Source organism: Phaseolus vulgaris, chromosome 7, assembly GCF_000499845.2.
Source record: "Phaseolus vulgaris cultivar G19833 chromosome 7, P. vulgaris v2.0, whole genome shotgun sequence".
Classification (NCBI taxonomy): Eukaryota; Viridiplantae; Streptophyta; class Magnoliopsida; order Fabales; family Fabaceae; genus Phaseolus; species Phaseolus vulgaris.
Window position 1 is genome coordinate 35153855 of NC_023753.2, and position 25992 is coordinate 35179846.

Here is a 25992-nt window from a genome sequence, read left to right on the forward strand (position 1 = left end):
AGAAAAGTCTTTTAGATATTTCTTATACGTGGCCGTTAGGTTTGATTTGATTATTTTCCAAGGATTTTTCCTGCAAAATGTTGACAATGTGCATCCAGTATCAAATTCTCTGCATTCAAATTTTATCTCTCCTTAAGAATAATCAAAATTCATGGAGTTTTTTTGGCTATAAAATCTCCCATTCCTCTCTTCTCTTCTACATTCTACATTCTACAGGGGCATTTAGAAGTTCTTGCCTGTTCTGTTCTTAGAGGGTAGTGTGTACTCTGTGTTCTCAGTTACCATGGATAAGGCATATGTTATATCTTCTCCTAACGTCTCTTCATTCATAAGTGGTAATTATATTCTCTATGTTCTAATTTGATACATTTTCATTGCAAAATTATTTAGTGAGTAATATTGGAAATTGGAAACATGGTTTGTAGGTGCAAATTTTTGTAGCAGGAAACTCTCCACCAAGAATATTTACTATGCAAGTATGTCTCATCACTTATCTCTTATTTCTTTCATTAACCTTTATTTCTTTATTTCACTACCTTTCTCAATTTCTCACTCTTTCACATCTTTTTTTTTCATCAATTAGGTAAATTGTGTTAATAAAATAATAAACTATCAAGTTTTAATTATTAATATTAAAATTTAAATAATTGATAGTTAAAATTTTGAGGTAGTTAATTCAATATGAATTTAAAAAATATTTATTACAATTTTTTAATTTTTAAAATAATATTTAATTTAATCATATATAAAAATTAATTATTTTTATTTTTAAAATTAAGATTTTTTAATAATGTATATAGAAAGGCTTAAATTTTGCGTTATAAATTGAAACTCCGTTTTTTTACAGTCGTTACTAAAAATTTAATTACTCGGATTAATCCTATTTATAATATATTTTTATAATTAAATATTAACCATTTTCATCCAACTTTTTAAAATTAGTCTGTGCTGTTTTATTTCATTATAATAATAATAATAATAATAATAATAATAATAATAATAATAATTTATAATATTTTTAATTAAAAATTGAGTATACAAATTATAAGAAATAGATCATCATAAATATTTTAGTATACATGTAATTTATTTATCGAAGTATATCTTATGAAACAATAATTAAAAGTATTGATTTTATAAATATTTAGTTAAATTTTAAAAGATTCATGGTTAAGGATAATAAAATTATAAAACACATGATGACCGAAACTTTACAACAGTCTTTAATTGGATGTAATAATAGTGGACTTATTTATATCTGATGATAACTAGATTTCTGAAAGAATTTCTATTTACTATATTTCTGACAGAGTTTTGATATTAACATTAAATATTACAGTACTACTTATTCAATAATTCATTTATGAGTGTTTCAAAGTTATTTATGAGTGTTACCTTTACTGTCATTGCACTATTAAGGGTTTATAAATAAACAATTTCTAACATAGATTTATGAAAGTGGAATTTTTTTCTTAATTGGAAAAAAAGAATCCTTTCAAAATCAAAGTCATATTTTAAAATTATTTTTCACTTAAATTTTCTAGTTGTCCTCAAAAGAAAATTTGTTTCAAAAGTAAACTCAACCTTTCCGACAATATATGTGAAAAGAAGAAAAAAAAACTACGTTAAATTGACTTTGACTTATCCTTTAATAGCATCTAACCATATATTAAATTGATTTTGACTTTGACTTTAATATGATCTAACCAATATATAGAAGTGATAATTGAATCCTGATGTTATTTTTTTTCTTCAAAATAGAATGAATTCATTCCTTTTTTTAATAAAATATAATGTCTTTTTCTATTAATAGATAAAAATAAATATTTTCAAATATGTGAAAGGCATATGTGGATAAGTTTTCTTTTTTACAAATACTTAAGAGAGAAAAAAATCTGCATAATTTTTAAATGAATTAAAAATCAGTATTAGAGAAAAAAATATGAAATAAATTTTATAAATTACCTTACATATAAACTTGTCTTATTTTATTTCTTTTAAGATTATGGAGAAGTTACCCAAACAAATATTAAGTTTTTCAAATCAGTTAAAGATGTTATCATAAATATTATACACATTAATGCATTTTTTATTTATAAGTGACTTGAATTCTACTCTCTTTTAAAATCAAATATTTTTCATATCAAGTTTTCTTAAGGTTTTCTCTAAGAAAAATATAGACTTTTATTTTACCACTAATTCTCTTATTTTTAAATTTTCAAAGTAATTATTCTCTCAATTCATCATCTTATCATGATTTAGTAGCAACAACTTTAAAATAGGAATATACTATTGTTGTGCATGGACACTCTAATACAACTTCAAATACTTTGTAATTAGGTTCTCGAGGATCAAAAACTTCTCAACACAAAATAAAAGCTCAAATACAATATAATCCTTTGAGGTTTCAGCAGTTACCTTTTAATTATCATTACAAAAGCATTGAAGGAGGACGAACATATGAAGAAAACAATACAAAATATGTTGTAAAAGCTCTCGGTGTACCATCTTCTGAATCAGAATCTCAACCTTCTATTTCTAAAACCAGTGTGGACTCTGTCAAAAATTTCTTAACCATTTTGTACCAATTTATTTACCCTTACGCAGTGTTTGGTCAAGTAAGTAAAACTTTTCTATTACTCTCTTAATTAATATTCAAAAGTTATGGTAAATACTTAATTATGTTATTTTGTATTCAATACTTATTTGATTAATATAATAGTCCATTGTTTTAAATTAATTTTTTTTTGTATTTTACTAGTTTTCCGCTGCAATTTCTGCGTGTCTCATTGCAGTAGAAAGACTATCAGATATATCTCCATTATTTTTTATTGGTTTGCTACAGGTGAGATTCCAATTCAAAACTACCCTTTAATCTCAATAATACATTTTTTATGACTTTTTTTTAATGTGACAGGCTTTGATACCTCACTTGTTTATGGCTGTTTATGTGAATGGTGTGAATCAAGTGTTTGACTTTGAAATAGATAAGGTATGAAACTTACTATAAATTATTTTTTTATTTGCTTATTTTATATATATTCCATGAAAATATGATGAAATTGACTAATAGGATTTATCTGAAGTCAAATATTCAGAAACATATAAAGACTAAGTTTACACAAGAACATCACTCGTACAATAATTTGAACAATTTATGTAATTTTTGCTACAAAACAAATAATTGAAGTTTACTAACATACTCCTACCCATTTCTTAATAGGAGTACGTCACCAAAAATGTTGACCAAAACACTAACTATTCTTCTTATTTTAATTAATTAAGTTTATGGACATTACAATTAGTTTGACATTTATTTTATATATAACTGAATTAATTAAAATAAGAGAAAATATAGTTGGATTTTTGTTACAGTTTATTAATGTATTTCAACCAAAAAAAAGGTGAGAATTGTTGGAGATTCACGTCGATTAGAGATTAGAGTCTTTCATAGTATATAAGTGGGTGCAAACCTCACCCCATTGAGCCGGTTTCATGGGGTTGAGTTAGGCTTAAAGTCCACTTCTTAATAAGAATATTTAAAAAAATAAGAATATTTAAGAAGCCACTTTATAATTTCTTGTAAAAAAGCAATCCCTTTATAATTTTGAATCTGTTTTTTTATAGTTTAGAAAGCTTTTGGAGAAAGTAGATATTGGTTCTTATAATAACTAATCTATAATTACATGTTTTATTGCAGATAAACAAACCATATCTTCCATTGGCATCTGGGAAATTATCCTTTAGAAACTGTGCCATTATTGTTGCCTCATCTGCAATTATGGTGCCATATTGATTCATCCCTTTCTTTAATAATACTTTTTTAAGACGATGTTCAGAGACAAGGAAGAGTTACTGTTTTATTCTCTTTTACAGTGTTTTGGGCTTAACTTGATGATAGGTTCTCCGGCTTTGATTTCAAACATTTTGTTGAACTTTATATTTTGGACAGGCTATTCTGTGAATGTAAGTTCTTTTCAATTGCATTTTTCCCCTTAAAATATGTTTTAAGATATATAAGTATGAAAAGGTTATTGGTTGTAGTTGTTGTCTTTATATACTTGCTTATGAAATATTATTTATGGATAAATAAGATAGGTTGACCACTTAATCATTCACTATAAGTTTCCCCCACCTTGTATATCCAAACTCAAACGTTAATTATCGAAAACTGTCATTTTAAAAAATATATTTTTTGAAATATAAGATATTTTATGCTAAATCGTGTAAATAAAAAAATTCATTTTCTTTTTTAAATTCATTATTCAGATACAAATTAAGCTACTAAATGAACATATATATGAATATTTTCTAACAAACTCACTAATAAGAAAGGCTCATTTTAATATTTATATTTGATAAAACTGTTTTGAAACTCTTCAGGCGCCTTTCTTACGATGGAAGCAATATCCGGTGGTTTCTGCATTATTCACATTTGCTACTTGGGCAATTATATTTCCAATTACAAACTTCCTTCATATACAGGTTCTCTCCTACAACTATTCCTGCCTTTTATACATCCTTAGTTTTGAATAACCATGTTTTAGCTTATGTTTTTGAACGAATAATAACAAATCTTCATCCCAAGATTTTTGCTTTAAATTTCATTAGATCCACAGTCAACAATTTGAATTCACCAATCAAAAATGGATTTAAAAGGATGAGTGAAAAAGTTGAAGAAATTATGAAGTTGTTAAAAGAAGGGTTAAATATGTTTCTCCAAATCATCCTAGGAAATATGCTATATTATATAAATGTAACATAACTTGAAATTGGTATATTATTTATTTGCTAATTGATGTAACAAATGTTCAGACGTTTGTGTTCAAGAGGCCAGTTGTGTTTACAAGATCATTGATTGTTTCCTTGTTATTCCTGGCTTTCTACTCTACTGGTTTAGCATTAGCCAAGGTAATGTCTTTATTTTCTCAGGACATATATTTGTTTTCCAACATCAAGCTTTTGTTCCATTAATGTTAAACCTTCAACTGGATTTTTATGTAGGATATACCTGACATAGAAGGAGATAAACAACATGGCATTGATTCTTTCACAATGCGTTTAGGCCAGAAAAAAGTATGTTTCTGATGAAATTCAATATATATTGGCAGATATGCTTATGCTCTCTTCTGTAGCACTTGACTCATTCTAAATATTTTATATAGGTATTTTGGATTTGTGTTTTCCTTTATGAAATGGCATTTGGAGTTGCCTTTTTGGCAGGAGCAACATCTTCATCTCCCCTTTGGATTAAAATTGTCACGGTAATATATCTTTAAATAAAGAAACATTTCTCTGGAAAAGTTGTTTTTATTGTGTAGATTATTCCAACTTGTTAATGTCGATGTGAAATGGAAAAAATGATCTTTAAATAAGCATTATTTTAGGACAGAGCATAGGTTTATTGTTTTTCAGATATCCTTAAAAATGAGACACTATTTAAAAGTTGAATGTGTGCTATGTTTTAGAGTGTGGGAAGTTTTGCTCTTGCTTCAGTTCTGTGGTACCAGACCAAATATGTAGATGTCACAAATCCAGCTTCCACTAGATCCTTCTATTCATTGAACTGGAAGGTAATTCTTTTATTTACCATTTTATACTTCAATATCCACATTATAATTCAAAGAAAATAGTTATATAAATTAATTTTCCAACTCTTTTCGGAAACAAGGTTAGTTGATTTCTATTGTCTTCCAATTTTCAACTTAAATTCAAACCCTGATATAAATTTCTTAATTGAAATGTAAAATGATGTAATTAATTATATATTAAACTAATTTCATCTTTTAGTTAAAAACTCAATATAATTTAAAGCTTAGAACAAACCAGGAGATGAACTACTGCCACTTTATCTATATATTATTTCGAAATTTGTGTACTAAATTATGTTATTATTCAAAGTGGAACACCATAATTTATGATGTTTTTTTCTGCAGTTGTTGATATCAGCATACTTTCTCCTGCCTTTAATTAGATGATGGTTGTCACATGAAGACTAAAACAACGATTGCAAACACATGCTACAGAATGACATAGTTCGCATCTAAAATTTATTTAAACAATAAAAATTACACGTGTTCCCTAGATATACGATGAGTTTTGTATGATTAAAATTTTCTGTATCTATGTCGAGTTTTATGTCTACAGACATGTCTTTCATAAATGGAATAAGAAAATAGAAGCAACATGTTATGTTATGTTATGATAAGATTATATGTTTAATGAAATGAGTTCTTTAAGAATTTGAGTGACAAGAGTTTCTTCTCGGCTCCAAAGAGTAATTTTATAAATATACACACAAAATTTTTATCTTATAAACTAATTTTATAAAGTTAAATTATATTTAAACTAATTTTATAAAATTAAATTATATTTAAAATTTATATATTCGCACAAGTTGGTTGGTATTATTGGGATAAAAAAAATTCAATAAAGATTTTTTTTAAACAATTTTACTTACTTATTTTTTCAAAAAATTATATCACATCAATTTTTTATTGAGTTGCTACCTTTTAAATAATTAGTAATTTTTTAAACTACATGTATGTAAAAAAATAAAAAATTATTTAATCAATAATTTTAAAAAAATTAAAAAAATAAGTATGAAAAATGTATGCTAAAGTTTAAATTAAAAATATTACGTGATTTTTTAATAATTTTCTTATTCACTACAATAATGTAAAAAATTATCTTCTACGGAAAAAGTGTCACTTATAAAACATGGACTATTAGAATCGTCATGCTATCTGTTTTTGCAAGAATAAGGAAGAGGCTAGCTTTGATGTTCCTTTATCTGTTTCAATGATATATTTCAAACTATAAAATTCTAATGATCACAATTTATATAAATAGTTTCTTAAAATCCTAAAGAATGCAATTACATTATATATTAATAATTAAATTAAAATTAGTCAAAACCAATTAAAACACACACATCACGTACACCAATATCTTGAATGATTATACTCCAAAATGAAAACATTAGTCTAAGAATTGTTTTTCAAATTAACCGTGTGTCATTTTTCCTAATATTTCTCTCAAGCGTCATGAAGGACAAAACTTCATCTATATTGTTTACATCTAAAAATAAAGTCTAATTTAATAATTTTAATAATAACTATAATATATTAACTTTACAGTACAGGAAGACTAAATATATTTTGATACCCTTACTTAAAAATAAGAAAGTTATTTATAATGTCATTAAATTTAAAAATAAAAAATAATTACTCATCATATTAACTAAATTAGATATTATTATAAAAAATAAAATATTATTAATAATTAAAATGATTTTTATTATTTAAAAAAATTTATAAAATAATTTTTAAATTTATATTTAAATTAATTATATTAAAGTTTTAACTATTAACATTTTATATTTTTAATTAGTTTTTAAATAATTCTTAAAGACTAATTTAAAATATAAAATAATTTGTAACTAAACTTTGATAATTAATTATTAGATATAAATTTACAAATTATTTTATAAATTTTTATTTTATTATACTTTATAAATTTTTATTTAATAATAAAAGTTACTTTATATATCAATAATTTTTTGAGTTATAAAATATATTTAATTTAGTTAATATAATAATTAATTATTTTTATATTTAACATTAATTATTATTTAATTATTTTCTTACATACAAGTATTAAATGATTAAAAAATTTGTTTTAACTTTTTCTCTTTGTTCGAACCTTGTAGGATCTTATTTACATTGATGGGCTCTTTTAGCTTATAATATATATTATAAAAATCTACGCAATTGACAATGTCTTACCAGACATTTTAAATGTTTACATTATAATATTTTATTAAAACCTAAACTATTAAATGTTGACTATGTTCGTGGCGTATGAATTTGTATCTTCAATTAAATTTGATCTCTCAAGAATAATAAAATCTCAAAGAGTTTTTTTTTCTATAAAATCTCCCATTCCTCTCTTCTCTTCTACATGCTACAGGGGTATTTAGAAATTCTTGCCTATTCTATAGAGTGAAGTGTGTGCACTGTTACCATGGATAGGGCACATGTTATATCTTCTCCAAACGTCTCTTCAGTTATAAGTGGTATCTATACTCACTGTGGTCTAATTTGGTCAATTTTTCATTGCAAAATTATTTGATGAGAAATATGTGGAAACATGGTAATTGTAGGTGCAAATTTTTGGAGCAGGAAACTCTCCAGCAATAGTATTTACTATGCAAGTATGTCTCATCACTTATTCCCTATTTCCTTTCACTAACCTTTATTTCTTTATTTTATTACCTTTCTCCCTTTCTCACTCTTTCACATCTTTTTCTTCATCAATTAGCTGAAATGTGTTAATAGAATAACAAATTCTCAAAGTTATTATTCTCTCAATCATCGTCTTGTGATTTTGTAGCAATAGTTTTAAAGTAGGAATATACTTTTTTTTTTTGTCATGGACATTATAATACAACTTCAAACACAATTGGCACATTAGGTTGTCGAGGATCCGAAGTTTCTCAACACAAAATAAAAGCTCAAATACAATATAATTATTTGAGGTTTCAGCAATCAACCTTTAATCATTATTACAATAGCATCGAAGGAAGATCAACAAATGAAGAAAACAAGACAAAATATATTGTGAAAGCTGTCACTCTACCTTCTCCTGAGTCAGAATCTCAACGTTTCAACTTCAAAAATAGTGTGGACTCTGTCAAAAATTTCTTGACTGTTTTGTACCAATTTATTTAACCCTATGCAATGTATGGTCAAGTAAGTAAAACTTTTTTTATTATTCTCATAATTAATATTCAAAAGTTATGGTCAATAGTGAATTTTGTTCCTTTATATTCAATACTTATTTAGTTAATATATAATAGCCTGTTGTTTTAAATTAACTTCATCTGTATTTTACTAGTTTTGCACTACAATTTCTGCGTCTCTCATTGCAGTAGAAAGACTCTCAGATATATCTCCATTATTTTTTATTGGTTTGCTACAGGTGAGACTTCAAATATATTGTTTTTTTTTAAAGTAGATTTTTCGATCTCAAGTTTGAGAGATAGAATCAATAACTGTATTCGAGATATTGTTCAATTTGAAGGTCAGTGTTACATATCGATTTTATTCTTAAAAGGCACTTTGGAGGGTTGAGGGAGGAAGATGTATTTAAACTACCCTTGACCTCGACTCCTAAGCGATATAAGACTATATTGTTCGAACCGGAATAAGCCCCCCTGTCGAAGGCTAAGGAAAAGAGTTTACGATTCCCACAAATGACGTCTTTTAAGGATAAAACCGTGATGGAACACTAATCTCCAAAACGAATAATACCTTGAATGCGGTGATGGACCCTAATAATGCTATCTCTCGAATTTGAGATTGAAACAGACTCAAAGTTACCCTTTAATCTTAATAATACATTATTTATGACTTTTTTTTTAATGTTTCAGGCTTTGCTACCTCACTTGTTTATGATTTTTTATGTTAATGGTGTGAATCAAGTGTTTGACTTTGAGATAGATAAGGTATGAAACTTATTATAAATATAAAAAAATTAGATACTGATAATTTTTTTTTTACTATATATATTCCATAAAAAAATGATGAAAACATTGTTATGGTATAAGATTTATCTGGACTAAGTTTACACAAGAACATCACTCGTACAACAATTTGAACAATTTATATAACTTTTGCTACCAGACTCCTTTTCATAACTGAGGCTAACTAACGTACTCTTATCCTTTTCTTAACGGGGGTACGTCACAAAAAATTTACCAAAAACCTAACTATTCTTCTTATTTTAATTAATTAAGTTTATGGACATTACAGTAGTTTGACATTTATTTTATATATAACTGAATTAATTAAAACAAGATAAAATATAAATGGATTTTTGTTATAGTTTATTAATGTACTTCAACCAAAAAAAGGTGAGAATATTTAAGATGTCACTTTATAGTTTATTGTAAAAAAAAAAAAGTAATCCCTTTATAATTTTGAATGTGGTTTTTATAGTTTAGAAAGGTTATGGAGAAAGTAGATATTGGTTCTTATAACTAATATATAATTACATGTTTTATTGCAGATAAACAAACCATATCTTCCATTGGCATCTGGGAAATTATCCTTTAGAAACGGTGTCTTTATTGTTGCCTCATCTGCAATTTTGGTGCCATATAGATTCATCCCTTTCTTTAATAATACCTTTTAAGAGGAGATTCACAGAGTAATTGTTTTATTCTCTTTTACAGTCTTTAGGGTTTCACTTGATGATAGGTTCTCCGGCATTGATTTCAAACATCTTGTTGAACTTTATATTATGGACCGGCTATTCTGTCAATGTAAGTTCTTTTTAATTGCATTTTTCCCCTTAAAATATGTTTTAAGATATATAAGTATGAAAAGGTCATTGGTTTGTAGTTGTTGTCTTTATATACTTGCTTATGAAATATTATTTATGGATAAATAAGATAGGTTGACCATTTGATCATTCACTATATACAAAATAGTTACGTCTTTTACGTTATTTGATTTCAATGCTGTTTTTGTTGTGTATGATGATAGTAGGAGTGTAGGTTTCTTATAAAGACTTTTTTATATTACAGAAATACTTCATATTTATTTATTTGTTTTTTTCTTATAAAAAAAATGTTTTCCCATCTTATATATCCAAACTCAAACGTTAATTATCGAAAACTGTTATTTTAAAAAATGTATTTTTTTTAAATATAAGAAATAGTAATTTTAATATTTATATTTATATTTGATAAGACTGTTTTGAAAATCTTCAGGCGCCTTTCTTACGATGGAAGCAATATCCGGTGGCTTCAGCATTAATCGTATTTGTTTGTTGGACATTCATATTTCCAATTACATACTTCCTCCATATGCAGGTTCTCTCCTTTAACTAATCATGCATCCTTAGTTTTCAACAACCATCTCTTAGCTATGTTTTTTAACGAATAATAACAAATCTTCATCCCCAGTACTTTAATTTCATTACATCCACAATTAACCATTTGAAAGTGGTATATTATTTATTTGCTAATTTATGTAACAAATGTTCAGACGTTTGTGTTCAAGAGGCCAGTTGTGTTTACAAGATCATTGATTGTTTCCATGGTATTCAATGCTCTCTACTCTATTGGCTTAGCATTAGCCAAGGTAATGTCTTTATTTTCTCAGAACATATATTTGTTTTCCAACAACAAGCTTTTGTTCCATTAATGTTAAACCTTCAACTGGATTTTTATGTAGGATATACCTGACATAGAAGGAGATAAACAACATGGCATTGATTCTTTCACAATGCGTTTAGGCCAGAAAAAAGTATGTTTCTTATTAACTTCAATATATCTTGGCAGATATGCTTATGCTCTCTTCTGTAATACTTGACTCATTCTAAATATTTTATATAGGTATTTTGGATTTGTGTTTTCCTTTATGAAATGGCATTTGGAGTTGCCTTTTTGGCAGGAGCAACATCTTCATCTCCCGTTTGGATTAAAATTGCCACGGTAATATATCTTTATTATACGTATATATAGTTGGAATTTTAGGTATGCATAATTTTTGTTTTGTTTTTTTTCCTCAACATGGAGTTTGATTTTGATAAACATTTGTTTTATAATAATCCTCTGTTTTTTTTCTAATAAATTAAGCAGATTTTTACTTGTTTATATATATGTCTAATCTGTTTTATTTTAAAAATAATTTATTTTATTTTATTTTACGAAGTAAATTCTGTCTACTTCTCTAAGAATTTAAAAAATTGCTTATCTTAAAAATACTTTATTTTAAACTTTTGAACACTATTTAAAGTTGAATGTGTGGTATGTTTTAGAGTCTGGGAAGTTTTGTTCTTGCTTCAATTCTGTGGTACCAGACCAAATATGTAGATGTCACAAATCCAGCTTCCACTAGATCCTTCTACAAATTCATCTGGAAGGTAATTCTTTTATTTACCATTTGATAGTTCAATATTCAGATTATAATGTTGGGAAAAACGGGTAATTTTCCCACTAAAACAGAACCCTAAGAGAGCTACCCGACAAATAATATTGAATAAATAAAGCGAAATAATAAAAGAGATAAAGAGGAAAAAACACACCCGAAAATTGTTGAGTTCGGCCTGTTTAGCCTAATCTCCGAGCACAGCAAAAACAACTCACTTTTATTATTATGAGAGAAGATATTACAAATTGGGATATATCACAGTGAAGGAGAGGATGTTAATATATAACCCTCAAACCTCCTTTACAAACAATGAACCCACCGATGTGGAACTTGGGTTAAGCCAAAATCAACAAATCTCCACCTTGGCTTAATTTCAAGTCTCACTTAAAACAAATATTCTCAAAACATAACAAAAACAAACTTTGCAGTGCTTCAAATTTGCGCCTCCGGGCGCCAACTTCAAATGTGCAAAATATTAACCAAGTCTAAACAATGTTCAAACTTGGCCCTTGTAACCACCTTGCATTGTAGCGAACATCTTCTTTATTAGAAAATTCTTCTTTCTTTGCAAATACCCATTTGCACCCAATTGCTTTCTTACCTTTTGGTAATTGTGCCAACTTCCACGTCTTGTTCTTCTTCAAAGACTGCATCTCCTCTTCCATCGCACCCGCCCAATTACCACTCTCTGAACTCAGAATGGCTTCTGGGTAAGTGGATGGAATGTCATCAACAACTGGAAGTGCATAGGCAACCATATCCATGAAACGAGCAGGCTTCTGAATATCTCGTCTCTGTCTTCTAACTGCAATTGGCGCTGATTGTTGTTGAGATTCTTGGGTAGGAACCTCTTCCTCATCTGACTCTTCTTCTGCCATAGGAGAGTCACTTGTGGTATTTCGTGTTGGAATCACCACTGTCTGCTCAAACTCCACCTGCTTCCGGGCACACTCCACCTGTTGTGAAGTACTATCAGCTCCTTCTGGATTTACCTTCCTTAACATGGAAAATTCATCAAAGGTAACATCCGTGCTGATAATCGTCTTCTTTGCCTCTAGACACCACAAACGGTATCCCTTCACTCCAGGACTAAAGCCCATGAAAAGAGCCTTCTTTGCCCGTGGATCCAACTTTGATTCAATCACATGATAATATGCAATAGAACCAAAAACATGCAAAGAATCATAATCAGTTGCAGGTTTTCCAGACCATACCTCTAACGGGGTTTTGCCATCTATAGCAGATGATGGCAAACGATTGACGAGATGTTGAGCGTATGTCATAGCCTCAGCCCAAAACTCTCTGCCTAACTCAACATTAGACAACATACAACGAACTTTCTCCACAAGTGTCTTATTCATACGCTCTGAAACCCCATTCTGCTGTGGTGTTTTTCTAACAGTGAAGTGCTGAACTATGCCACAACAATCTTGGCATACCTTCAGGAACGGATCACTCTTGTATTCTCCTCCATTTTCTGTTCGGAGAACCTTAATCTTCCTTCCTGTCTGGTTTTCAACTTGAGCTTTCCACTTAAGGAAAATTTCAAGCACATCATTTTTGTTCTTCATAGTAAACACCCAAACTCTCCTGGAAAAATCATCAACAAAAGTGACAAAATAATGCCTACCTTCACATCTGAATGCACATAATAAAAGAGATAAAGAGGAAAAAACACACCCGAAAAATGTTAACGGAGTTCGGCCTGTTTAGCCTAATCTCCGAGCACAGCAAAAACAACTCACTTTTATTATTATGAGAGAAGATATTACAAATTGGGATATATCACAGTGAAGGAGAGGATGTTAATATATAACCCTCAAACCTCCTTTACAAACAATGAACCCACCGATGTGGAACTTGGGTTAAGCCAAAATCAACATATAACTCAAAGGAAACAAAAAGGAAACAGTAATCTAAGTAATTTTCCAACTGTTTTTGGAGACAAGGTTAGTTAATTTCTATTGTCTTCCAATTTCCAAATTAAATTCAAAACCCTGATATAAATTTCTTAATTAAAATGTAAAATGATGTAATTAATCATATATTAAACTAATTTCAGCTTTTAGTTAAAAATTCAATATAATTAAAAGCTTAGAACAACATGACCTATTTCCACTTTATCTATGATTTCGAAATTTGTGTACTAAATTATGTATTATTCAAAGTGGTTTATGATGTTTTTTTTTTGCAGTTGTTGATGGGAGCATACTTTCTCCTGCCTTTAATTAGATGATGGTGTCACTGAAGATTAAAACAACGTTTGCAACACATGCCACAGAGTAACATAGACCCTTCGCATTTAAAATTTATTTAAACAATAAAAATTACACATATATGTGTTCCCTAGATATACGATGAGTTTTGTATCATTAAAATTTTCTGTTTCTATGTCGAGTTTTATGTGTATAGACACATCTTTCATAAGTGAAATAAGAAAATAGAGGCAACATGTTATGATAAGATTATGTTTAATGCAATGAGTTCTTTAAGAATATGAGTGACATGTAATTGGTGAGTTTCTTCTCTGCTGCAAAGAGTAATTTTATAAATACACTCAACTTAAAATTGTAATTCATATAAAATCGTGTAAAATATGAATTATTTATTAAAAATTACATATCAATTAGAAATAAACAGATCTCAGTTTGTGAAGTGATTAAAAACCATGGCTAGTAGGACCTATAACAGAGGTGAGTCTAGGCTTCACAAATTTAGCCCTCACAACCCTTACAAAATTGATATATCAGCCAAAGTACATACTCTCTATTTCTTTCTTTTCAATTTATTCAAATATATAAACTGCACATTGGTCATTATGCATTTCCAACACAGTTCTTCTGCAGACAGAATGATGCCACTGTTTACTGCTGTCAAAGAAGTTGTGCACACATGAATGCAGCTTCCCAAAATCTCCACTGCAAAAATCTTTCAATTTTTTGATCTTGATTGGCTTGTGTTAGATTTCAAGTCCACAGCAACTAGTTAGTGTTCCATAAATTCTTTCCATCACTCCAAGCCATTCCTTCTTCTCTTTTCCATTCGCCTCCTTATTCAGTGCCAACATCTGTGCCAAATTGCTACTACACAAACAACCTCACAGTCCCTGCACCAACCTTTCCCCTACTCCTGCTCTGCAGTTGCAAGCCCCGATCCTGCCCAAACAGTTGCTGAGAACTGTTCTGCAACTTGAGCATCATAGCCAACAACTTTTACAGTTCCACATCCTATAAACAGCAACAGGATTTGGTATTTTCATTTGACTTCTTTTGATTCATTTCAGCAACAATTACCTTAAATTTGTGGTATAAAATTAAGTTAAACTTAAAGTTAATATTTTTTTACATCATATCAAAATTATTTAGAGTTTTTTTTATAATAGTTTATTGGATTTAACTGTCAAAAATTATGTAAATTAATTTCATAATGTGACTCATAAAATAGATTTTTAGACTTTGGACTTGAATATAATTTAATAAAATGAAAGATTCATTGATTAATGTGAGAAATTATATATATATATATATATATATATATATATTATAAAACTTAATCTGATGAAGATTGGAAAAGAATAGAAATGAGGTTTTGCAAAGAAGGTTGTTGGCTATCAATAAAAGGTGTAACAAAAAACAGAATTGCCAAAAGATATATTAAGAAAAAAATATTAAAGAAATTGCTCACAAAAGACTCTTATGGATAAAGGTAGGTGTCTATCTCTATTATAATTAAATATGATGGGTAAGAATCAAAGTTTCTAAGATCCTTAAAATAATAATGTATATTATTGTTTATTATTGCAAGCTTCTACTTTTACATGTGGTATAAGAGCATAGTTGCTCAAATTTATGATTTTCCATGAATGATGTTTTTTCCAATTTTATGAACCCTAATTTTAAAATTACGAATATTGTAAAGAAAATAATATCATTTTAGGATAATTTTGATGGTTTAAGTTATCCCTTCATTCATGTTGCATTATGAATTGATTTCAAATTAAAATAATGAAAAAATCTCAAGTCTTCAATCAAATCATAAATTATGAATTTTTGTTTTATTTTAAATGCAAGAAGAAAAGATTATGATAAATAAAAAGTAAGGACACAAATATATATTTTATATGAATGATATTATTTCTAGGATTTATCTCTGTATTTCTATTGCATTATAAATTGATTTCAAATTAAAATAATGAAAAAATCTCAAGTCTTCCATCACATCATAAATCATGAATTTTTGTCTTATTTTAAATACAAGATGAAAAGATTATGATAAATAAAAAGTAAGGGCATAAATATATATTTGTATATATTTTATATGAATGATGTTATTTTTTGAATTCTTTGTAAGAAATATTTGTAATCACCAAAGTGATCAAATCTTTATGTTTTATTTAATTCTAAATTACTGATGAATTTTATTTCAATTAATGATATTATTTATAGAATTATTTGTATGATAGATTTGTAATCACCAAAGTGATGAAATCTTAATGTTTTATTTAATTCTAAATTATTGATGAATTTTATTTCAATTAATGATATTATTTATGGAATTATTTGTATGATAGATTTGTAATCACCAAAGTGATCAAATCTTTATGTTTTATTTAATTCAAAATTATTGATGAATTTTATTTCAATTACAAATAGAATGGATGTTGAATTATTTATTTATGGGTAAATTGAAATTCATTATTTTAAGGAATTTGTGGATCACCCAAAGGTTGATTAATTGTCCTTATAATTAATGGATATGATTGTTGGTAGTGAGTATGTGTTATTAGTTTTTTTGTATATCCAAAGATAACAAGTGTTTCAAGATTAAGGATTTTGAGGATTTAAAATATTTTATTGATCTTGAAATAACAAGAAGTAAGAGAGGTTTAATGATGAATCAAAGGAAATATGCACGAAAATTGTTAACAAATGCATGTCTTTTATCTTGCAAACTTGCAATTACTTCAATTGATAATCATGCAAAATTATCTTATACGGGAAGTGTTTCTTTCATATATGTCCAAACATAAAGAAGATTGATTGGAAGACTTATGTATCTCACATAATAACTGATTTGACATAACTGTGCAAGAACTTTTAAAATTTCTTGTTAAGCTTGTAATTACTCACTATAATGCAGCAATTAGAATTCTCAGATATATTAAAGGAGCGTCTTGGTTTATTTTTCTCTTCCAACACTTCTCATTTAAAAGCCTTTTGTGGTAGTGTTGATGCACCTATAGTGATTCAAGACAACCAGTAACTGACTTTAGTGAGTATCTTGGGAATTCCCTCATATCTAAGAAATTAAATAAGAAATGAACAATATCAAAAGAGTTCATGTGAAGCTGAATATAGGACAATGACCACGGTTACATGTGAAATTCAATGGCTAACTTATCTTTTTCAAAATTTCAAAGTTTCTTTTGAGCAGCCATCTCTTTTATACTGTGACAATAACTCAACAAGATACATTGCAGAAATCCAGTTTGTTAGGAGCGTACGAAACACATAGAAATAAATTGTCACATTGTTAGAGAAAAATTGAATAAGGGTCTCATACATTTACTCCCTATTTCTACCTCAAAGCAACTTAGTGACATTTATTCTAAAGTCTAAGTCCTTAATCTTTTAAGAGTATTTGTTCCAGGTTGGGTCTCAACAATATTTGGTCATCAACTTGTGGGGGTAACAAATGATATGGATACAAGGTTTCTAGAAAGAAGCTAATATTAATTTTTTTTTTCTTTTTTAATTATCCGTTGTTTCTCTTTGTACATATGTCTAGCCTTTGTTTTATCTTTCATTATTCTAGCCTATGTTGACTTTTTATTTAAATCATTTTTCTTTAATTAGACCTAGAATAAGTGTATTGCTTTTTATATATTTAGACTTTATGTTTTGATGTAAGTATTCTCGTTTTTAAAGTTAAAATACGCAGTTAATTTTATTTTTTATATGGGTTGAAGCATTCCTATATCTATTTATTTTTTATTTTCTGTTAATAAAAAAATAGTGAAATGTTTAACTAACCTTATAATATCTTATTTATCATTATAACGGGCTATTTTAGCTTTTGGATATATATTATAAAAGTCTATGCAATTTACGTTATTAATTTATTAAAATCTAAACTACTAAATCCTATTAGAAAAGTCTTTTAGATTTTTCTTATATGTGGCTGTTATGCTTGGTATGATTATTTTGCCAGGATTTACCTACAAAATGTTAACTATGTGCGTCGGGCATCAATCTCTCTGCCAACCAAATTTGATCTCTGCGTAAGAATAATCAAATTTCACGGAATCCTTTTGTCTATAAAATCTCTCATTCCTCTCTTCTCTTCTACATTCTACAGGGATATCTATAAGTTCTTACCAGTTCTGTTCTGCAGAGTGTAGTGTACTCTCTGACCACAGTTTCAAGTTTTCATGGATATGGCACATGTTATATCTTCTCCTAACATTTCTCATTTCCTCACTCTTTCACATTTTTTTTTCTCAATTTGGTGAAATGTGTTAATAGAATAATAAATTATTAATATTTAAATTAATTTCTAATATTAATAAATAATTTATAAATTGATATTTAATTAGTTATCAAGTTTTAATTCAAATAATTAGTAATTAAAATTTTGAAATAGTTAATTAAATACCAAGAAACTATTTACAATAATTTTTTAATCTTTAAAATAATATTTAATTTAATTAATATAATAATTAATTCATTTTTATTTTAAAATTAATTTTTATTTAATAATTTCTAATAATGTGCACGTGTATACATGTTTATGCTTAAATTTCCGTTATAAATTGAAACTCCGTTTATATTACAGTCATTACTAAAAACTTAATCACTTGGATTAATCCTATTTATAATATATTTTTATAATTAAATGTTAACCATTTTGATCCAACTTTTTAAAATTATTGTGCTGTTTTATCTCATTATAATAATAATAATTTATAATATGTTTAATTAAAAATTGAGTATACAAATTATAAGAAATGGATCATCATGAATATTTTAGTATACATTTAATTTATTTATTGAAGTATATCTTATAAACAAGTTAAAAGTAATGATTTTATTAATGTTCAGTTAAAATTTTAAAAGATTCATGGTTAAGGATAAAAATTATAAAACACATGATGACCGAAACATAAAAAGTTTACAACAGTCTTTAATTGGATGTAATACTTACTGGACTTATTTATATTTGATGATAACTAGATTTCTGACAGAATTTCTATTTACTATAATAATTTTGATGTTAACATTAAATATTACAGTAGTACTTATTCAATAATTCATTTATGAGTGTTACCTTTACTGTCATTAGGATATTAAGGGTTTATTAAATAACAATTTTCTAACATATATTTATGTAAGTGGAATATTTTGAATTAATTTTAAGTCAAAGTCAAAGTCATATTCTAAAATTAATTTTCACTTAAATTTTCTAGTTGTCCTCAAAAGAAAATTTCTTTCAAAATTAAAGTAAACCTTTCCGACAATATATGTGAAAATAAAAATAAAAATCTACCGTTAAAGTTGACTTTGACTTTGTATTTAATAGCATCTAACTATATATTAAATTACTTTGACTTTGACTTTAATAGCATCTAAGCATATATAGAAGTGATAATTGGGCCCTCATGCTATTTTTTTCCAAAATAGAATTCATTCATTTTTTAATAAAATATAATGTCTTTTTTTATTAATAGATAAAATAAATATTTTCAAAATTGTGAAAAGCATATGTGAATAAGTTTTCTTTTTTTACAAATACTTAAAGAGAAGAAAAGAAAAGCGAAAGATGAAATAAAAATCTGCATAATTTTTAAATGAATTAAAAATCAGAATTAGAGAAAAGAAATATGAAATAAGTTTTATAAATTACCTTACGTATAAACTTATTTTATTTTATTTCTTTTAAGATTATGGAGAAGTTACCCAAACAAATATTAAGTTTTTCAAATCAGTTAAAGATGTTATCATAAATATTATGCATTACATTAATCCATTTTTTTATTTTCACTAATTTTATAAACTAAAAAAAATTAATTTCTAAATTAGTTTCTATTATTGTTAAATAGTTTCTAAATTGATATCTAATTAGTAACCAAAGTTTTAGAGACCAAATTTAGAAACTAAATAATTGATAGTTAAAACTTGGTTGCTAATTAGATACCAATTTAGAAAATATTTAACAATAATAAAAGCAAATTTAGAAACCAATTTTTTATTTAGTTTCTAAAATGGTATCTAATTTAGTTACTATTGCAACACATTATTTTGGCCTCTAAAAATTGATTTCTATTTCATGATTTTCTTGTAGTGTTCTAAGTGACTCTTGAATTAGACTCTCTTTTAAAACCAAAATTTTCCATATGAAGGTTTTCTTAAGGTTTTCTCCAAGAAAAATATAGACTTTTATTTTACCACGATTTCTTTTATTTAAATTTTCAAAGTTATTATTTTTTCAATTCATCATCTCTTGTCATGATTTAGTAGCAATACTTTTAAAATAGGAATACATTTTTATTGTGCATGAATATTTATAATACAGCTTTAAAAACACGCTAGGTCTTGGAGGATCAAAAGCTTCTCAACACAAAATAAAAGCTCAAATACAATATAATCCTTTAAAATTTCAACAATCATCTTTTAATCATCATTTTAAAAGTATTGAAGGAGGACAAACATATAAAGAAAGCAATACAAAATATGTTGTGAAAGTTGTCAGTGTACCATCTTCAGAGTCAGACTCTCAACCTTCCATCTTCGAAAACACTATGGACTCGATCAAAAATTTCTTGACTATTTTATACCAATTTATGTATCCTTACAAAGTTTATGGTCAAGTCAGTACAACTTCTATATTACTCTCATAATTAATATTAAAAAGTTATGGTAAATACTGAATTATTCCTTAAATTTGTATTCAATACTTATTTGGTTTAAATTAACTTTATTCGCATTTTACTAGTTTTCTGCTACAATTTCCGCGTCCCTCATTGCAGTAGAAAGACTATCCGATATATCTTCATTATTTTTTATTGGTTTGCTACAGGTGAGACTTCAAATATATTGTTTTTTTTATATAAAAAAAAAAGTAGACAATTGAAAACTACCCTTTAATCTCAATAATACACTTTTTATGACTGTTTTTTTTTTAAATGTTTCAGGCTTTGTTACCTCACTTGTTTATGTGAATGGTGTGAATGGTGTGAATCAAGTGTTGGACTTTGAGATAGATAAGGTATGAAACTTACTATAAATAAAAAAAAATAGATCACTGATAAATTATTTTATTATATATATATATACTCTATAAAAAAATATGAAAACATTGTTGTGGTATAAGATTTATCTAGAGTTAAATATTCAGAAACATATAAAGACTAAGTTTACAAGAACATCACTCGTACAACAATTTAAACAATTTATATAACTTTTGCTACTAAACTCCTTTTCATAATTGAGGCTTACTAACATACTCCTACCTTTTCTTAATGGGGGTACGTCCCCAAAAGTCTACCAAAAACCTAATTATTCTTCTAATTTTAATTAATTAAGTTTATGGACATTACAGTAGTTTGACATTTAATTTATATATAACTGAATTCATTAAAATAAGAGAAAATATAGTTGGATTTTTGTTACAGTTTATTAATGTTATTCAGCAAAAAAAAAGGTGAGAATATTTAAGAAGTCACTTTATAATTTCTTGTAAAAAAGGTAATCCCTTTATAATTTTGAATCTGGTTTTTATAGCTTAAAAAGCTTTTGGAGAAAGTAGATATTGGTTCTGATAACTAATCTATAATTACATGTTTTATTGCAGATAAACAAACCATATCTTCCATTGGCATCTGGGAAATTATCCTTCAGAAATTGTGTCTTTATTGTTGCCTCATCTCTAATTTTGGTGCCATATTGATTCATCCCTTTCTAGAATAATACTTTTTATAAGATGATGTTCAGAGACAAAGGAGAGTTATTGTTTTATTCTCTTTTACAGGGTTTTGGGCTTAACTTGATGATAGGTATATAAGTATGAAAAGGTCAGTGGTTGCAGTTCTGGTCCATGATATACTTACTTATGAAATGTTTTTTATGGATAAATAAGATAGGTTAACCATTTAATCATTGATCACTATAAATTTCCCCCACCTTGCATATCCAAACTCAAACGTTAAGTATCGAAAACTGTCAATTTTAAAAATATCTTTTATGCTAAATGGTATAAAAAGTCTTGTAAAAAAACTCATACTCTTTTGAAATTCATTATTCAGATACTAATTAAGCTACTAAATGAACATATATGAATATTTTCTAACAAAACACAGTAATAAGAAAAGCTCATTTTAATATTTGTATTTACATTTGATAACACTCTTTTGAAACTCTTCAGGCGCCTTTCTTACGATGGAAGCAATACCCGGTGGTTGCAGCATTATTCATATTTGTTACTTGGACAATTATATTTCCAATTACATACTTCCTTCATATGCAGGTTCTCTCCTTCAATTACATCCTTAGTTTTTGAAAAACCATGTCTTAGCTTATGTTTTTGAACGAATATAACAAACCTTCATCCCAAGATTTTTGCTTTAATTTCATTAGATCCACAATCAACCATTTCAATACACCAATCAGAGATTGATTTAAAGCATGAGTGGGAAAGTTGAAGAAATGATGAAGATGTTAAAAAGAAGAATTACTGACTTACATATTTATATATTGAAAATAATCTATAATAGTTATAACTATCATGATTTCAATAACTAAGAGCCTTGTTGGAGATCTCACATTGACTAGATATTAGAGCCTTTCATAGTATATAAGTGGGTGCAAACCTCACTCCATTGAACCAGTTTTATGGGGTTGAATTAGGCTTAAAGTTCACTTTGTAATATAATATGTACTTGAATACATTTTCTCCAAATCATCCTAGGAAATGATACATTGTATAAATGTAACATAACAACTTGAAAGTGGTATATTATTTATTTGCTAATTCCTGTAACAAATGTTCAGACGTTTGTGTTGAAGAGGCCAGTTGTGTTTCCAAGATCACTGATTGTTTCTATGTTATTCATGGCTTTCTACTCTGCTGGTATAGCATTATCCAAGGTAAAATCTCTTTATTTGTTTTCTAACATCAAGCTTTTGTTCCATTAATGTTAAACCTTCAACTGGATTTATATGTAGGATATACCTGACATAGAAGGAGATAAACAACATGGCATTGAGTCTTTCTCAATGCGTTTAGGCCAGAAAAAAGTATGTTCTTATTAAATTCAATATATCTTGGCAGATATGCTTATGCTCTCTTCTGTAACACTTGACTCATTCTAAATATTTTATATAGGTATTTTGGATTTGTGTTTTCCTTTATGAAATGGCATTTGGAGTTGCCTTTTTGGCAGGAGCAACATCTTCATTTCCCTTTTGGATTAAAATTGTCACGGTATATATCTTTATTATATATATATATATATATATATATATAGGTTGAGATTTTAGGTATGCATATTTTTTTTGTTTTTTTTTCCTCAACATTGAGTTTGATTTTGATAAACAATTGTTCTAAAATAATACGCTGTTTTATTTGAGTATTTTTTTTTCTAATAAATTAAGCAGATTTTTACTTGTTTTATATATATATATATATATATATATATATATATATATATATATATTCTGTTTTATTTTAAAAATAAATAGTTTCATTTTTCTTTTCAACCAGTCTATGCATACGAAGTTTCTTAGAGTCCAACAAACTCCATTATGTTTAATATGGCTTGCTTATGATATGCCATAAATCTATATTTAGACAAAAAAAAATTCTCTAGAATGTCTTTTTTGCGTCGATTATTCCAACTTTTTAATGTGGATGTGAAGGGAAAAAATTTATCTTTAAAATAAGCATTATTTTAGGACAGAGCATATATTTATTGTTTTTTTCATATCCTTAAAAATGAAAATAAACTTATTTAAACTTTTGAAAACTATTTAAAAGTTTAATGTTTGCTATGTTTTAGATTCTGGGAAGTTTTGTTCTAGCTTCAATTCTCTGGTACCATACCAAATATGTAGATGTGACAAATCCAGCTTCCACCAGATCCTTCTACTCATTGAACTGGAAGGTAATTCTTTTTATTTACCATTTCATAGTTCAATATTCAGATTATAATTCAAAGGAAACAGTTATCTAATTATTTTTCAACTGTTTTCGGAAACAATGTTAGCTTATTTCTATTATTTTTCCAATTTCCAAATTAAATTCAAACCTTTACATAAATTTCTTAATTGAAATGTAAAAATATGTAATTAATCATATATTAAACTAATTTAATCTCTTAGTTAAAAATTTAATATAATTTAAACCTTCGAACAAACCAGCACATGAACTATTGCCACTTTATCTATATATTATTTCGAAATTTGTGTATTAAATTATGTTATTATTCAAAGTGGAACATCATAATTTGTTTTGCAGTTGTTGATAGGAGCATACTTTCTCCTGCCTTTAATTAGACGATGGTGTCACTGAAGATTAAAACAACGTTTGCAACACATGCCACGTAATAACATAGACCCTTCGCATCTAAAAGTTTATTTAAGTAATAAAAATTACAGATATATGTGTTCCCTATATATACGATGAGTTTTGTATCATTAAGATTTTCTGTATCTATATAGAGCTTTATGTCTACAGACACATCTTTCATAAGTGGAATAAGAAAATAGAAGCAACATGTTATGATAAGATTATGTTTAATGAAATGAGTTCTTTAAGAATATGAGTGACAAGTAATTATCTATGTAGCACATATAATCATACTGACACCGATACGAATTGGATACGAATATACATATAATTTCTATAATGTAGGACGTGGATCTATATATATTATAGAATTATGAATTATATAAATTGACAATAAAGATTTATGTGCACAAGTATGTTTCAGATTATTTGTTGGAACAGAAAGATGTTTTCCATGACTGGTTCACAAGGATTGTTTCTTATTTTTATAATCATAATTGTACCTGAGTGGAGAGATGGGGCCCAGGCACGGTCGGTTGACGTGGTGTAATTGCTGACGTGTCGATCTTCTTCTCCTTCAGTCGGTTGTTCCTTCTTGTTGTCTCCTTCGGTCGGGCGGGGGAGGGTACCTGCGAAGGCACTCCGACGCTCAAGTAAGTATGAGATTCTAAGTGTGGTTTAGTAAGTCTATGAAAAACGTACCTTTCTCTAGCTTGAGCACCGTATTTATAGGATTGCCTAATGGGCTTTCTACCCCTTGGGCTCAGGGTGGTTATGGATAGGTTTTACCAATCGTGCTCCGGAATACCTGGGGAATATATCTTCTTCACACGCGTATTCCTTATTTTTCGGAGTTGTATTTTAACTACCTTAGTTTTGTCACGCGCCCTCACATTTATTATGAGTTCGGTCGGTCGGTCGACCACGTGTGTTCGTCCGGCACCTGCCGGTACACTTGCCCCCCAGGCTCGAGGTGAATAAATGCCGAAGAGTCGTGATGATTGTTGTGTCTTTCGAGGTGTCAGGCATTAAATGTAACGGTATGACGGGACGCTCGCTTTTGGTCGAAGACGGCGGAGATGAATCCGGCGGTGTGGATTAAATGACGTTTCGAATTCCGGCTGATATGGGTCGTAGGATGAGATGGAATCTAACGGATGGGGGTGAGAGGGAAATGCTATAAATAGCGTCCCCAGTTGCAGAGAGATCACGTTTCATTGAGTTCGGCATCCGAGTTGCTCCGATTGTCGAGTCCACACTGCGAGTTGTTGCGCTGTACGAACCATAGTTGCCGACCGAGGTGTTAATTTGTGAACGAAAGGTTAGTTATGTCGCAACTTTCTTCAAATAGAGTAGGGAGCAGAGAGTCGGGTGAGAGTGGGGAGTCATCGTCCGGAAGTGACGAAAGTACGAGTGGGTCCATGGGTCCGAGCTATGAGTGGGTAGATATTAGCGTTAGGAATACACCCACTGTCTTTAAAAAACCGGA

The 25992-nt window shown here is 27.8% G+C and overlaps 1 protein-coding gene and 1 pseudogene across 1 annotated transcript; both read left to right on the forward strand.

Annotated features, from left to right (window-relative positions):
- Positions 1-213: 213 nt before the first annotated feature.
- Positions 214-12966, forward strand: LOC137829426 (uncharacterized; annotated as a pseudogene).
- Positions 12967-14610: 1644 nt separating this feature from the next.
- On the forward strand, positions 14611-24506 carry LOC137829427 (glycinol 4-dimethylallyltransferase-like). The gene is given in 12 exon segments (XM_068636228.1): positions 14611-14635; positions 20531-20808; positions 20934-21017; positions 21133-21160; positions 21163-21206; positions 21792-21875; positions 22362-22463; positions 22988-23083; positions 23162-23233; positions 23322-23420; positions 23995-24099; positions 24453-24506. Coding segments are annotated over 12 exon segments (1071 nt in total).
- Positions 24507-25992: the final 1486 nt, after the last annotated feature.